This window comes from Zootoca vivipara, chromosome 9, assembly GCF_963506605.1.
Source record: "Zootoca vivipara chromosome 9, rZooViv1.1, whole genome shotgun sequence".
Classification (NCBI taxonomy): Eukaryota; Metazoa; Chordata; class Lepidosauria; order Squamata; family Lacertidae; genus Zootoca; species Zootoca vivipara.
In genome coordinates, this window is record NC_083284.1 from 14,614,250 (window position 1) to 14,627,677 (window position 13,428).

At 46.0% G+C, this 13,428-nt stretch overlaps 1 protein-coding gene across 1 annotated transcript in view; it reads right to left on the reverse strand.

Moving 5' to 3' along the window:
* MAPK10 (mitogen-activated protein kinase 10) overlaps nucleotides 1–13,428 on the reverse strand; it is a 218,344-nt gene that overhangs the window by 12,804 nt on the left and 192,112 nt on the right. The window contains exon 11 of the mRNA XM_060278429.1: nucleotides 4,865–4,989. Within this exon, the coding sequence (XP_060134412.1) occupies nucleotides 4,865–4,989 (125 nt within the window). The remainder of the gene's footprint in view (nucleotides 1–4,864; nucleotides 4,990–13,428) is intronic.

The window sequence follows — 13,428 nt, forward strand, 5'->3', positions numbered from 1 at the left end:
TCCCACAGCCAAATTTAGTAGGCCAAGTGGTTTGGGGGTGGATATTTTCCTTCTGGGAAGTTGATGGGTATTATGCACACATTAAATTCCCAGTTTGGGGTTTTTTTTATAGCTTTCGAGAAGAAAAGAACAAAGGGGGGGGAACCCTGCTGCAAATTAGAAAAACAAAAATATCAATGTGTGTGATCATTAATGAATATCAATATGTGTGTTCATCAATTGATGTGAGCAGTAGTCAGATGTAAAGTACATGTAAAGCACATTTAAAGCATATGGTTTGCCCCCAGAAAACCCTGCAAACTGTAGTTTGTTAAGAGTGCTAAGAATTTTAAGACTGAGGGATAAACTACAGGCTCAGTGAGGTCAATGGGGAGAAGAGCGGAAGGCTCAGTGAGGACGAAAAGAAGGGAGGCTTGGAGAGACCTTGAGGGCAACGGAAGCTTTGGTGAAGGGGTAGAGAGGCTGGCATTCCTTTCCATCACCAGCACTGGCCAGGAGGCAAAGGAAAAGCAGGGGAAGACTGTAAAATGTTGACAGGATCAGCTCAGGGCAGGCTTTGCAGCCCTTCACATGCTCCCTCTTTCTGCCTCTGGTGTTGAGAATTAGACAGGTGGGGGGGCAATCCACCTGTCAATCATATGATATCGCAATCCGATTGACATGCGGACATAGCTGCAAAGTCTCCTGTATTCCCCGGGAAACCCCTGTTTTTCCAGCTGTTCCCAGCCAGGAAAAAAGGATTTTTTTGTTTTTCCCAGTTTATTCTGGCGCGGCGGCCATTTTGGAACTGGGCGGAGCATGCTCAGAAGCGACTTTTGATGCTGCTTTGCCCAGTTCCAAAATGGCTACAGCGTGACTTCTGGTGCGACAGCCATTTTGGAACAGGGCAGAGCAGCATCAAAAGTAGCTTCTGAGCATGCTCCGCCCAGTTCCAAAATGGCGGCAGCGCTACTCCAGTCTGCTACTTCCGGTCCAGTCCAATTATTTCTCAGGCCGGAACTTGGCAGCTATGCATGCGGATTGCCCTGCCCCCCCCCTGTCAAAGTTGGCCCACAATGTTCCCCACCCCTGGTCTAATGGGTTGGTGAGGAGGGTGAGGTCTGTGAAAATTAACTCGCAAGGAAAAGTCAGGAAGATGGAATAGGGCGCCATCTGAATGTAACCTGCGACACGACAGCTTCCGTTGCAGCGATGTTCATTATCGCTACAGCACTTTGGGGGGAGACTGTCACTGCAAAGGGCATCTGTGTTTACCACTGGTTCACACGGTGCATTTCTACAAGTAATTACATCCCTGGGGATGGTTTGCCCAGAGGAAAGACAGCTGCAATTGACTGTATAAATGTTTCAGCGGCTGCACCAGTGTTGTTGGATATTTTTGCCCCGAGAGACACAGATGACTCCCTATCTCTGGTCGTCTTTCACAATAGACATTTCGATTTCAGACGGCTTTCACCTGCTAGGGTCATTCTTACCCATGATCACAGCCATGGTTGCTTATAAATGGAATATATATATATATATATATATATATATATATATATATATATATGCTCATTTTAAGTATTTTAATGAAGAGCACAGAACAGAGAGGCAGCTGGAAGGAAGAGGACACAAACACTGCACCGGAGGGAAACCTTTGAGTGAGTTTGCGCTCCCATAGAGCTAGCTATTAGCATATCTTTAAATACTAGCCACTGGTGTATCCTTGTGCGACAAAGAGAGTGCTGTAAATTCGAAACAAAAGTGGTGGAATTATTCCCCTTGCAATGCATTGGAATAAATGACTGCAAACTTCTGATAATTACTGATTAGCATAACGCAACCAGGTGGGGTTGATGCCTTTGGCCATATACAGCTCCAGAGTTCTCAGGTCCCGTTGTCAAAGCAGAAAAGGACACAAGCTTGCAGACTGTGACCTGTCTCTCCATATGGTACCTCATCGCTATGGTAACTGAGCACCTCGCAAACACTAATGAATTTACTCCCACAGCAACACGGGCAACACAACTCTAGGGCGTATTGTGAAGCTTTCTAGGATTGATTATACCTCCTGTAACTGCATACTAACAGCTGACCTCTTCCCCCAGAGGGCAAATGGAGAACTAATGACACTTATGGTACTACTCTGCTCGCTATTCTCGATCTCCTTTCCTACTAACTACCAACATCAAAACTACAGATTGTGACTGGAAAGAACCAGAGCAGCGCACGGAAACACCATTGACCTTCCCACCGGAGCGGTACCTATTTATCTACTTGCACTTTGGCGTGCTTTCGAACTGCTAGGTTGGCAGGAGCTGGGACCAAGCAATGGGAGCTCACCCCGTCATGGGGATTCGAACCACCAACGTTCTGATTGGCAAACCCTAGCCTCTGTGGTTTAAAACACAGCGCCACCCGCATCCCATTCAGATAGTAAGGTAAAGGGCCTTGACCATTAGGTCCAGTCGTAGACGTCTCTGGGGTTGTGGCGCTCATCTCGCGTTATTGGCCGAGGGAGCCGACGTACAGCTTCCAGGTCATGTGGCCAGCATGACAAAGCCACTTCTGGCGAACCAGAGCAGCACACGGAAACACAGTTTACCTTCCCGCTGGAGCGGTACCTAATTATCTACTTGCTCTTTGACGTGCTTTCGAATTGCTAGGTTGGCAGGAGCTGGGACCGAGCAACGGGAGCTCACCCCATCACGGGGATTCGAACCGCCGACCTTCTGATCGGCAAGCCCTAGGCTCTGTGGTTTAACCCACAGCGCCACCCGCGTCCCAATTCGCCACCCGCGTCCCATTCAGATAGTAGTTGACACCTAATGGGATGAGTCAAATAGTGTTGGCAAAGTCACTTATGCAATGCAGACAGAGATAAAAGATATCCTGATAACACTTTACTGAGCAAACCGGGTAAAAAGGATTCATTAATATCTTTTAAGATTGTGGAATACGGTTTATATGATCAAATTCACAGACATAACCAAAACTAGAGTGGGGACGCAACAAAATGATCAACTGAGAGAAAAACAAAGCCCATTTATTCATTTTTCAAAGAATAAAGTTCAGGATATCATTTTTCAGTGCTCCCTATGAGGCATAATCTACTTGGTTGCTGTTTTACTTATTACTTGTTACCCGATTATATTCCACATTTATTATTCTATTTAATACAACTAAGCAATACTGCCATCTCTCCTTAACTATTATTATTACAATGTACCCTTTTCTACATTCTGCCATTATTGTTCTTCTATTCGTTTTAAAGCAATTGTTTCACCATGAGAGTTTAATCTTCTTGAACTTGCTATTACTACTGAGGAAGGAAATTGTAGGGAAAATAATTATATTCATAAATAGCATCATGTTTTTACTTATTATTATTATCATCATATTGTAAAAAATATTATTTCATTTTGTCCTATTGCTTATCAGTGGCATTGGCTACTATGGGAGAGGGATAAAAACAGTATCTTTGCCAACTTTTTATCATGTTCTAGCTTCTTCATCATTATAAGAATTAGAATTACGGAACTAAAAGGAATCATAAAGCGATGAAATCCAAGCAAGGAGTCTATGCAAAGGTTTGCATTGGCCAATGCTGTGAACTCTGGCCAAATAAAACGAATAACAGAACCAGAGGACTGGAGAAGCTTTTGAGTTGGGGAAAATCAATAGGAAGGAAAAGAAAAACAGGGGGGGAAACCACATACTGTTCTCTGATGAGTGATACAGGACAAATAGACTTCAGTCTGCTTTTCAGCTCCCTCCAGTGTCTTACGCTTGTAGTCCAGGGGAGCCACAAACCCAGGGGCGTCTTAAGCTTATATAGTGCCTTGGTGCAAGGACCATAGCTGCCAAGTTATCCCTTTTTTTTAAGGGATTTTCCATTATGCTGAATAGGCTTCCTCGCGAGAAAAGGGAAAACTTGGCAGCTATGGCAAGGACCCCTGCTGCGCCCCCACCCCCACCCCCACGTTTCCCTCTGGGCAGGCAGCATACGGCTGCTCGGCAGAACAGAGGCTCCGGGTGGCCCCACAACAACCCCGGCAGCGCCTTGAGGAGCCCCCACACGGGCTCTCTCGCAAACGCGCGCTGCGAGGGACTGGCGAAGCGCACATCGCGGTGCGCCTTGGCATTTTGGCAGCTCCTGCCGCCATGCCCTGAGGGCCCCGTTCGCCAAGGGGGAGCCGGGGAAGGTGAGCGCGCGCGTCACAGCATGGGGGAGATGGGTGAGGGCAGGAAGCTGATACGGGAGGCGCCGCGTCCAGCCTCCACCTCTTCCGTGGCAACAGCAGGCACAGGCGCTGCGACTTGAGCTGGCGTATAGGGAAAGGGGAAAGTCGCGCAACTCCCCCACTCGCTGGGCTGCCCCTTAGTCGGACCTGAGAGGCTGGCGCCCTGGCGCCACCGGCCAGTAGCCCCAATAGGAAGGACAGCTCTGCACAAACCCCAGAAACCTCTGCCCTCCCCATGCCACACTTTAGTCACCCACTTCTACTAAAAAAAAAGAGTAATGCAACAGAAGTGATTTAGAATATAAAGACAACGGTTGCACATCATCCAGCGAGTTGGAAAAACTTGTTCCTATTCAAATCAGAATTAGGAAACTGTCTGTTTCAGTTTCTCACAGTTTCTCATTTTTGCTGTCTTTAAGCTCAGTTCAACCCATTTCTGCATCTGTAACTAGAGAGAGAGAGAGGGGGCAGAGAAAATTTGCCCACATTTTTGTGTGTGTTTTTCTTATATTTATTATTATTTGTACTTATAGCCCACCCTTCATCAAACTGTTTCAGGCTGTTTTACAATAGTATAATTGAAAAAAGCACAATTTAAGTGATCAGCAGCTTAGTGTGAAGGACAATGTTTCACTTACCGCCTCCACTTCTGCTGGGTCATACCAGACATTAATGTACGGATGCTGTAAGGCTTCATCCACTGATATCCGCTTGGCTGGGTCAATCACTAGCATCTTTGACAAAAGGTCCCTGGCTTGGCTAGCTGGAGCAAGGAAACCAAAAGAGAAAATGTGTCAGAGCAGGAATCTCCACGCCAGGAAGGGGGTGAAGAGACAATCAACATGATGTCATATTCAGACAAGTTAAAGCCAGGCAATGCACTAATTTATTGTACAGCAATATGCTCTTTAACTGGCAGAGAGAGAGAGAGAGCTAGAACATGGATAGATGTCTCTGGTAGACCTTGTTGTCATTTACTGTAACCGTTCCAAGATTAAGTTTATGGTTTACATTTATAAAAATGGGATTAGATTAATACACCCACTTCCCACTTCTATACTCTTCTTAATGAGTCAATATTCTTTGCAATAATTAATAAATAATAATAATAATAATAATAATAATAATAATTCATTGCAATGCACATCCCCGTTTACTCCGGTGCAATCATTTCTTATGACTAGCAAACACGTTCACCAAAGGGAATGCCATGGAGTCAACTAGAATGGATGATGTAGGCAAGCAGAGAAAGGCTGGCACATTTGTGTGCGCGCACCTAATTTGTGTGATGCTTCCTCCAAAAACAGCAAGAGGGTGGGTACATGTGGCTCTGCTTCTCCATTATGTGTAAATCAATAGTCAATTAGGACAAATCATTCTGTTCCTGGTCAGTGCCCCCTTTGCAGGTGTTCATTCCTAAATCCATTTCCCTGTCGCTGTTTGAATTGTACTGTAACCCCCACAAGGATCATTTTGTTGAAGGCTGGTCTGAAAATATTCTTTACATATGAATACTTTGGCATTAAGATGTTATTATTTGGTGAAACAATATGCATGAAAATCATATTTAAGTAGCTACTTTGAAAATGTTTTTTCTCTCTCTCTCTCTCTCCAGGTATGCCTTTCTAAATGTATTTTATCTGAAAATATGCATTTTTCATTGCATTTTTGAGCAGAGAACTGCATCACAAAACCGAAAGAACTGCAAAATCTGATCCATGCTTTAATTTGAGAGGTGCAGAGCATATCAGTTGATATCATAATTCACCAAAGATAGACTCAAGCAGCCCCAGCGGCAGAGGAGGGGGGGGGCGGTCCACCTTGGGTGCCATCTCTGAGGAGGTGACAATAAGGCATCCCACAGGAGGCTCGCCCCGCCGCCCTCAGGTGCAGTGGCGTAAGCCACCACCATCGCACCACCACAGCCGCGTGCGAAGGATCCCTCCGTCGGCGCTGCAGCCGCGAGCAGAGGATCCTGCCGCCATCCATACAGCACTTGAGTGGCGTCATCGGCAAACCACCCGGTGTCACATGCGTGGCGCCACTACATACAGCACATGCGCTTGCACCGTATGTAGAGACAGCGCACATGCGCTGTACGTACAGCGCAAACGAGTGCGCCACTGGGCTATTTGCCCCACACCGGGTGGCAGTCAGCCTTCCTTCTCCCTTGAGCAGCCCTAGCTGCATTTGACTAACACCCCAGCTTTTGGAAGTCCCTCCTCCCTTCAACCCAATCCTTGGCCAATTTACTCAAACGTCCCGCTGAGTTTAATGGGGCTGACTCTCAAGTAAGTGTACTTAAGTCATATAGATTTCATTGAGTCACCAGCATAACTGGTTTGTGGATTGCATGTGTTCCTGTTTAACACCACAGCTTCCAGATAAAAGGCCTGTCAGGCTGCGTGTTGATAGCAGTGACCTATTATTATCAACAACCTCAGATATGTTGATGACACAACCTTGATGGGAGAAAGTGAGGAGGAATTAAAGAACCTTTTACTAAGGGCGAACTCAAAATATTGTCTGAAGCTCAATTAAACAACAACAACAACTAAGATCATGGCCACTGTTCCCATCACCTCCTGGCAAAGAGAAGGGAAAGAAATGGAGGCAGTGAGAGATTTTACTTTCTTGGGTTCCATGATCACTGCAGATGGTGACAGCAGTCACGAAATTAAAAGACGCCTGCTTCTTGGGAGAAAAGCAATGACAAACCTAGACAGCATTTTAAAAAGCAGATACATCACCTTGCCAACAAAGGTCCGTATAGTTAAAGCTATGGTTTTCCCAGTAGTGATGTATGGAGGTGAGAGCTGGGCCATGAAGAAGGCTGATTGCCAAAGGACTGATGCTTTTGAATTATGGTGCTGGAGGAGACTCTTGAGAGTCCCATGGACTGCAAGAAGATCAAACCTATCCATTCTGAAGGAAATCAGCCCTGAGTGCTCACTGGAAGGACAGATCATGAAGCTGAGGCCCCAATACATTGGCCATCTCATGAGAAGAGAAGACTCCCTGGAAAAGACCCTGATGTTGGGAAAGATGGAGGGCACTAGGAGAAGGGGACGACAGAGGACGAGATGGTTGGACAGTGTTCTCAAAGCTATGAACATGAGTTTGACCAAACGGTGGGAGGCAGTGGAAGACAGGAGTGCCTGGCGTGCTCTGGTCCATGGGGTCACGAAGAGTCGGACACGACTAAACGACTAAACAACAACAAATTATTAAGGCAGGAATTCAGATGGTCATCACCTGAAACAACAGGCCTCAATTTTGGATAGCGTCAGTCAAGGGTATGAATTGCAACCTTCAAATGACAAAGGTCACAGAATAGTATTGGGGGGGGGGATGTTGCATACTTATACAAAAGGTGCAAAAGCACGAAGTTGAGTAATTCCACCTAAATCCATAAGAACTTAAGAAGAGCCTGATGGTTCAGACCAATGACCCATATCCTGTTCACACAGTGACCAACCGTTTGCCTGTGGGAGGCCTGCAAACTGCAATTCCATGCCCATCAACTGCCCCGGGGGAAAATGGGACACCCCGTTTTTCCCAGAGAGAGCACAGTGGCCATTTTGGGCCAAGATCTCGCCCTGAGGAAAGCAGGATTTTTGGTTCTGCGATCTTGTGTGGCACCCCAAAATGCGCGTTTTTGTGTGCCATGCCTGAAGAAAGCACCTTTTCTGGGTCTGCAATCTCACGCGGGTCACATCACCTTGGAGAGTATGCAATTCTCAGCAATGGGCATTCTGGGGCCTAGAGTGCCTCTGACGGTCGAGGCAGAACACAACACTTTTTGCCAACGTTTGCATTCCTTTATGTTCCCTTCATTTGAACAATCTCCCTTCTCTGCAAAGTTGTCATTGCTACTGACTGTTCTCAAGTTTAAGAAGTAGGAATTTAGCATATCCCTTAGCCACAAGGCTGATAAGGCTGACGGGATGATAATTAGCTGTGAGGTGCCTATCCTTCTTCTAACAGTCCCTGATGGAATCACACTGGCAGCATTCCCAAAATGGAATAATTTATAAATAGTTTGACCCTACTACATTCCTGATAATTTTAAACCCCTCTCTAGGGATTATATCCCCCCTCAGAAGGGTAATTACTAGACAAGTAATCAACAAATACAATCATTTTGGAGTCTGAAGCAGGAGACCACAATTCAGAATCACAAAAAATACCTTCCAGGTCTCTGGGAATACAGAGATGAAAATTGGAGAAATAATATTATTATTCCATAATAATATTGGTGGCGCTGTGGGTTAAACCACAGAGCCTAGGGCTTGCTGATCAGAAGGTCGGCAGTTCGAAACCCTGCAATGGGGTGAGCTCCCGTTGCTTGGTCCCAACTCCTACCTCCTAGCAGTTCGAAAGCACGTCAAAGTGCAAGTAGATAAATAGGTTCCGCTACAGCGGGAAGGTAAACGGCGTTTCCGTGTGCCGCTCTGGTTTGTCAGAAGTGGCTTTGTCATCCTGGCCACATGACCCAGAAGCTGTCTGCGGACAAACGTCGGCTCCCTCGGCCTATAGAGCGAGATGAGTGATGCAACCCCAGAGTCGAACACGACTGGACCTGATGGTCAGGGGCCCCTTTACCTTTACCCCACCCATCTGACTGCATTGTCCCAGCCAGTCTGGGCAGCTTCCAACGTATATTAAAAAAACCTAATGAAACATTAAACATTCAAAACTTCCCTATACAGGCCTGTTTTCAGATGGCTTGGGGGTCAAGTAACATACCCTCCAACATTTCTCCAATGAAAATAGGGATGTCCTAAGGAAAAGCCAGATATTCCAGGGTCAAATAAAATACTGGGATGGCTTCTGTAAATTTGGGACTGTACCTGGAAAATAGGGCCACTTGGAGGGTCTGCTGGACTTGAGACACTGGTTATTAATGGTTTGGAGGCCTAATACCGTAATAATATATGATTTACTTCTTACCTGCCCTTCACCATAAGGTCCTAGGGCAGGCTACAGTATTACAACACAATATTAAAAACAGTTTGAAACAACTTACAGCCATAAAAATAAGGTGAGTCCTAAAGAACGTAAACCTCATGTGACGGAAGTATAATGAAGGTGCCAGAAGCATCTCTGTGGGGAGCGAGTTCCACGGCTTAGGGGCCACCACAGAGAATGCCCTCTCCCGGGCTGCCAGCTGCCCCCAAACCTCTGAGGGTGTAGGAACAAACAAGAGGGTCTACCGATCTCAGGAGGGGTTGTATGGAAGGAGCCAGTCTTTCTATTTGGGACCTGAGCGTTTAGGGCTTTAAACAGCAACCTTGAATTCAGCCTGGAAACATTGGCAACCAATGCAGCTGTTTTAAAACAGGGGTTATAGGAGATTTAAACAGAGGAAGGATAGAAGAAAAACAGGAACTGGTGGAGCTGGTTTACTAATGAGTGCCCTGGCTTACTAAATCATTTATCTATTTCTATTATTCTATACCGTCCTTTACCCAGAGATCTCAGGATTTGTTTTAATTGCCCTCGCCAGATGAAATCCAATAACTGTTTTCAAAAAGTAAGCGTGTCCATGGTTGAAAACCACTTAAATATGGCATCTTTTTCTCAACAAGGAGTTTAATTGCGGGATGAGAGTCATCTGATAAACTGACCTTTTTTTCCTTTCCAGCACACCCTCAACCAGCACTATGATTTTTACCCTCAACTGCCCTTAATTAAAATCAGTACTTATGTGCAGGAAAAAGAACTAATGGATTAGGAGATAAAGGCTTGCAATTCTAACAAAGAGCCTCTGTTGCATAAAGACGTATGAATTAGAAACATCTCCAGTTCATTGTAAAAGTCTTTATTTCTGACAGTCCAGGGTGGGTATATTTTATGCAATTTGGACAGGATTCAAAAATGGACCCTTGTCTTCTTTCTTTGGCGATTACTCGTAGGCGAGTAAGATTGTCTTCCATAAACACGGTTTTAACGATGAGTCCGTAAGTGACTGTGGAGGCCAATTCTGATCCACATGTCCTTCCACAGTGGAGACATTGGTTTCCGGGAGGGAGTTGATCACAGTGAGGATTTGCCAAGCGTGCCTTCCTCTTAGCACGTTTCTCCCTTGTGTCCTGCGTTCGAGTGTCTTCGAAGCCCATGACACCTTTGGTAAAGGCTGTTCTCCAATTGGAGCGCTCACAGGCAAGTGTTTCCCAATTGCTGGTGTTTAGACTACATTTTTTAAAACTTGCCTTGAGACAGTCATTAAACCTCTTTTGTTGACCACCAGCATTACACTTTCCATTTTTAAGTTCGGAATAGAGTGCGGGTTCTCCTTCATGGAGAGCACGTGTTGTGGTGGGGGCCTAGCAAACTACCCCATAGTTGCTGGTCGTGGGGGCTATGGAGTTGGCCACTGTCCTGATTGGTCCCTGGCTGTTGTTGGGGAGAAAAGCATGTTTCAATTTCTGTGGGTCAGCCAGGGGTATAAAAGGCAAGCACGTGATTTGTTCCTCCTCTTGGCTGCGTTCTTTGGATCACCCTCCCTCCCTATGTTTAGGCCTCTGTGTTGACCTTGCTGTGCCTGTCATGGGGTCGTCTGCTTGGCAGGGGCCCGGTAGGATTTTTTTCCATTTGGCTGATTGGCTGGTGCCATCTGGTTTTTGCCTACTGCATAACAAATAGTCACAACTTGTAAGGTTGGTGGTTAGGCATTGGTTATTTGGTTGTATGAGGGGTCTTGTTGACTGTGTTGGCCCCTCAAGTTAATGCCTGCGTGTTGGGGAAATTCCGGTCAGGAATACAGGGGCTCGATGCAGTATCCGTAACCGTGCGAGAGCCCCTGGGAGCCTGAGGGGAGGGCCGGGCCAACGCACCCGGCTCCCCGGCTCTCCCTGTAGGGTTTCCCCTTGTTGACAAGGCTAGTTTAGTTCTGTCCTTAGGGGACAGTTGGAGAACCAATGCCTACGCAACCACTCACATATTTGTATTTTAATAAAGTTGTGGCCAAATTCATGCCAAAAACCCCAAAACAAAAATTCTGTCTGTGGTGTGAATTATTTTGAGGGGTGGTTTTGGGGACCTCCACACGCAATAGTTGCTTTGGAAGACGATAATCAGGCATCCGTTGGTGGATCCACTAGCAGTGCAGAGCACCCCCAGAATTCTACAGCATCATCAGATGCTTTCTCTGCAGACAGCAATGTAGGTTAAAAAAAATACCCATCTGAAGCACAGGACCCATTCCGTTCAAGGATTTCAAATTTAAGTTGCACATCGATTCTGACATAGCTACTTCTGCAATGTTAATATGGCCATCTTAAGATTGCCTAGAGGGATTTTAAAAAAAAAAAGCTATCCAGCTTGATCCCTATTTTGATGGCAATAACTACGCCTCTGTTCCTGATATGAAGAAGCAATAATATCAGCATCTTAACCAAACCTGTCGGATTACTGCAGCATCACTTGCCTAAATCCACTCTATTTTTAGTGAAGCAATTGCCTCTGTGTTACAGAAGCACTGAGCAGCAAGACAACAAAGAGATGGCTATTCATATCCCCTAGGAATCATTGAGCCTCTGAGAGTCCAGTGAAACATGGAATCTGGCCAACAGAGGCCAAACCTTGAGCCACCCTGACAGAAGGAGCTTCATTTATTTCCCAGATGAAAGCTCATTTGAATGACTGACAAGCAGGAGGAACGGCATAATTTTTTCTCTAGTTCTCATGTATCTGTCAATCAAAGGACTCATACAGTCACACCAAATGTGGGTGTGAATCCAGTTCTGTTTTCCTCGCAGAAAAGGATTTGTGCCATCAAAATATTGTTAATTTTAATTTTTAAAAAGCTATCCATATGCTAAGTGCTCTGTGCACAATAGTATTCTTCCTAATTACTGTCACATGTAATTCCGTATCTGACATACAAAAATCTCCACTCGGTCACCATTGACTGGGTGTTTTTTAAAAAGCAACCAAACTGCATGAATACGGGTGGCAAAAATATTCTGATGGTAGCCCTTGGCTTCCAAGTACAATGGAGTATTTATAGCCATGCACATTTAATACCATCTTCTGGGCCCGTACTTCTAAAAGCTTAATGCAGGTTAGAAAGTATATGTGCACATATTTATTGAAAGGGGGGGCAGGGGCGAAGCTGCATGCTCCGGCACTGGGGGCGGAGGGCAGATGGGGGCGTGGCTGGTGCACACCTGAGGGTGTGGCGCAAGTGCTGGGGGTGTGGCATGCCGCGCCCGGGGGCATGGCACACGTCCCGGGGCGGGGGTGTGGCGCCCAGCGTGGTGATGGGTGCACGGCGCGTGTCCGGGGGCAGCTGCGATGGTGCCCCCCTCCCCGATGGTGCTGGGGGCAATGCGCTCCCCCTGCCCCCCTTTCCTCTGCCAGTGTGGGGAGCAGAAGCCACCTATGTCCCACACGTTCTGCTCATGAAACAGAGGTTCACATACAAATTACTGTATATTGATGCAAATTAAGAACAGGGTAACTCCAGCCCTCCAGATGTTGCTTAGATGCAATTCTCATCATGGAACATGCTTGCTAGGGCTGGTGGAAGTTGTAGCTTAGCAACATCTGGAGGACCAGAGGTTCCCCACACCTGATGTAATATAAGCCTAATTTGGACATTTGGGCTGGGACCCAGATTTCAAGGTTTCTACCAACTCCCCCAGCTGCAGCCCCCAGAGCTGCAATTTGCACCTTCCAGAGGTTCTCCCAAACTTCGACAGAAGCTTTTCAAGGGATACAAGGAGGTGCAGCAGAATGTAGAAGAGCTCCTTTGCGCAAGGAGAACACAGCACACAAAATCTCGCTGTCTATACATGGGGATTCTGTTTAATTTTTGTCTTTGTTATTTTCCAAATGTCAGGGGAGGGGAAGAATGGAAAATGGGCAGAGAAAGGAAGAAATCAGAGGTGCCATGCATCAAAAAGAAAATGAATACTGTATGTGGGGTAGCTTAGTAAAACTAGCAGCTGGAACTGATAGAAAATTTGCTCAAAGTGGCAGCACCCATGATCTGTGCCATGTGAATCCCCATTTAACCAACATGCCATGGGGTGTCTTGTATCATCGCCCGCAAAGCATGCATTGAAGCAGTTGGAATAGTTCTGCTACAATAGTTCTTGTTCTTGTAATCACTTTGTTTTTTTACCTACAATGAAAGAAAGGTTTTGGAAATTATTGTATTTAAACAGATGATAGGTCAAGCAGCTTATGAATT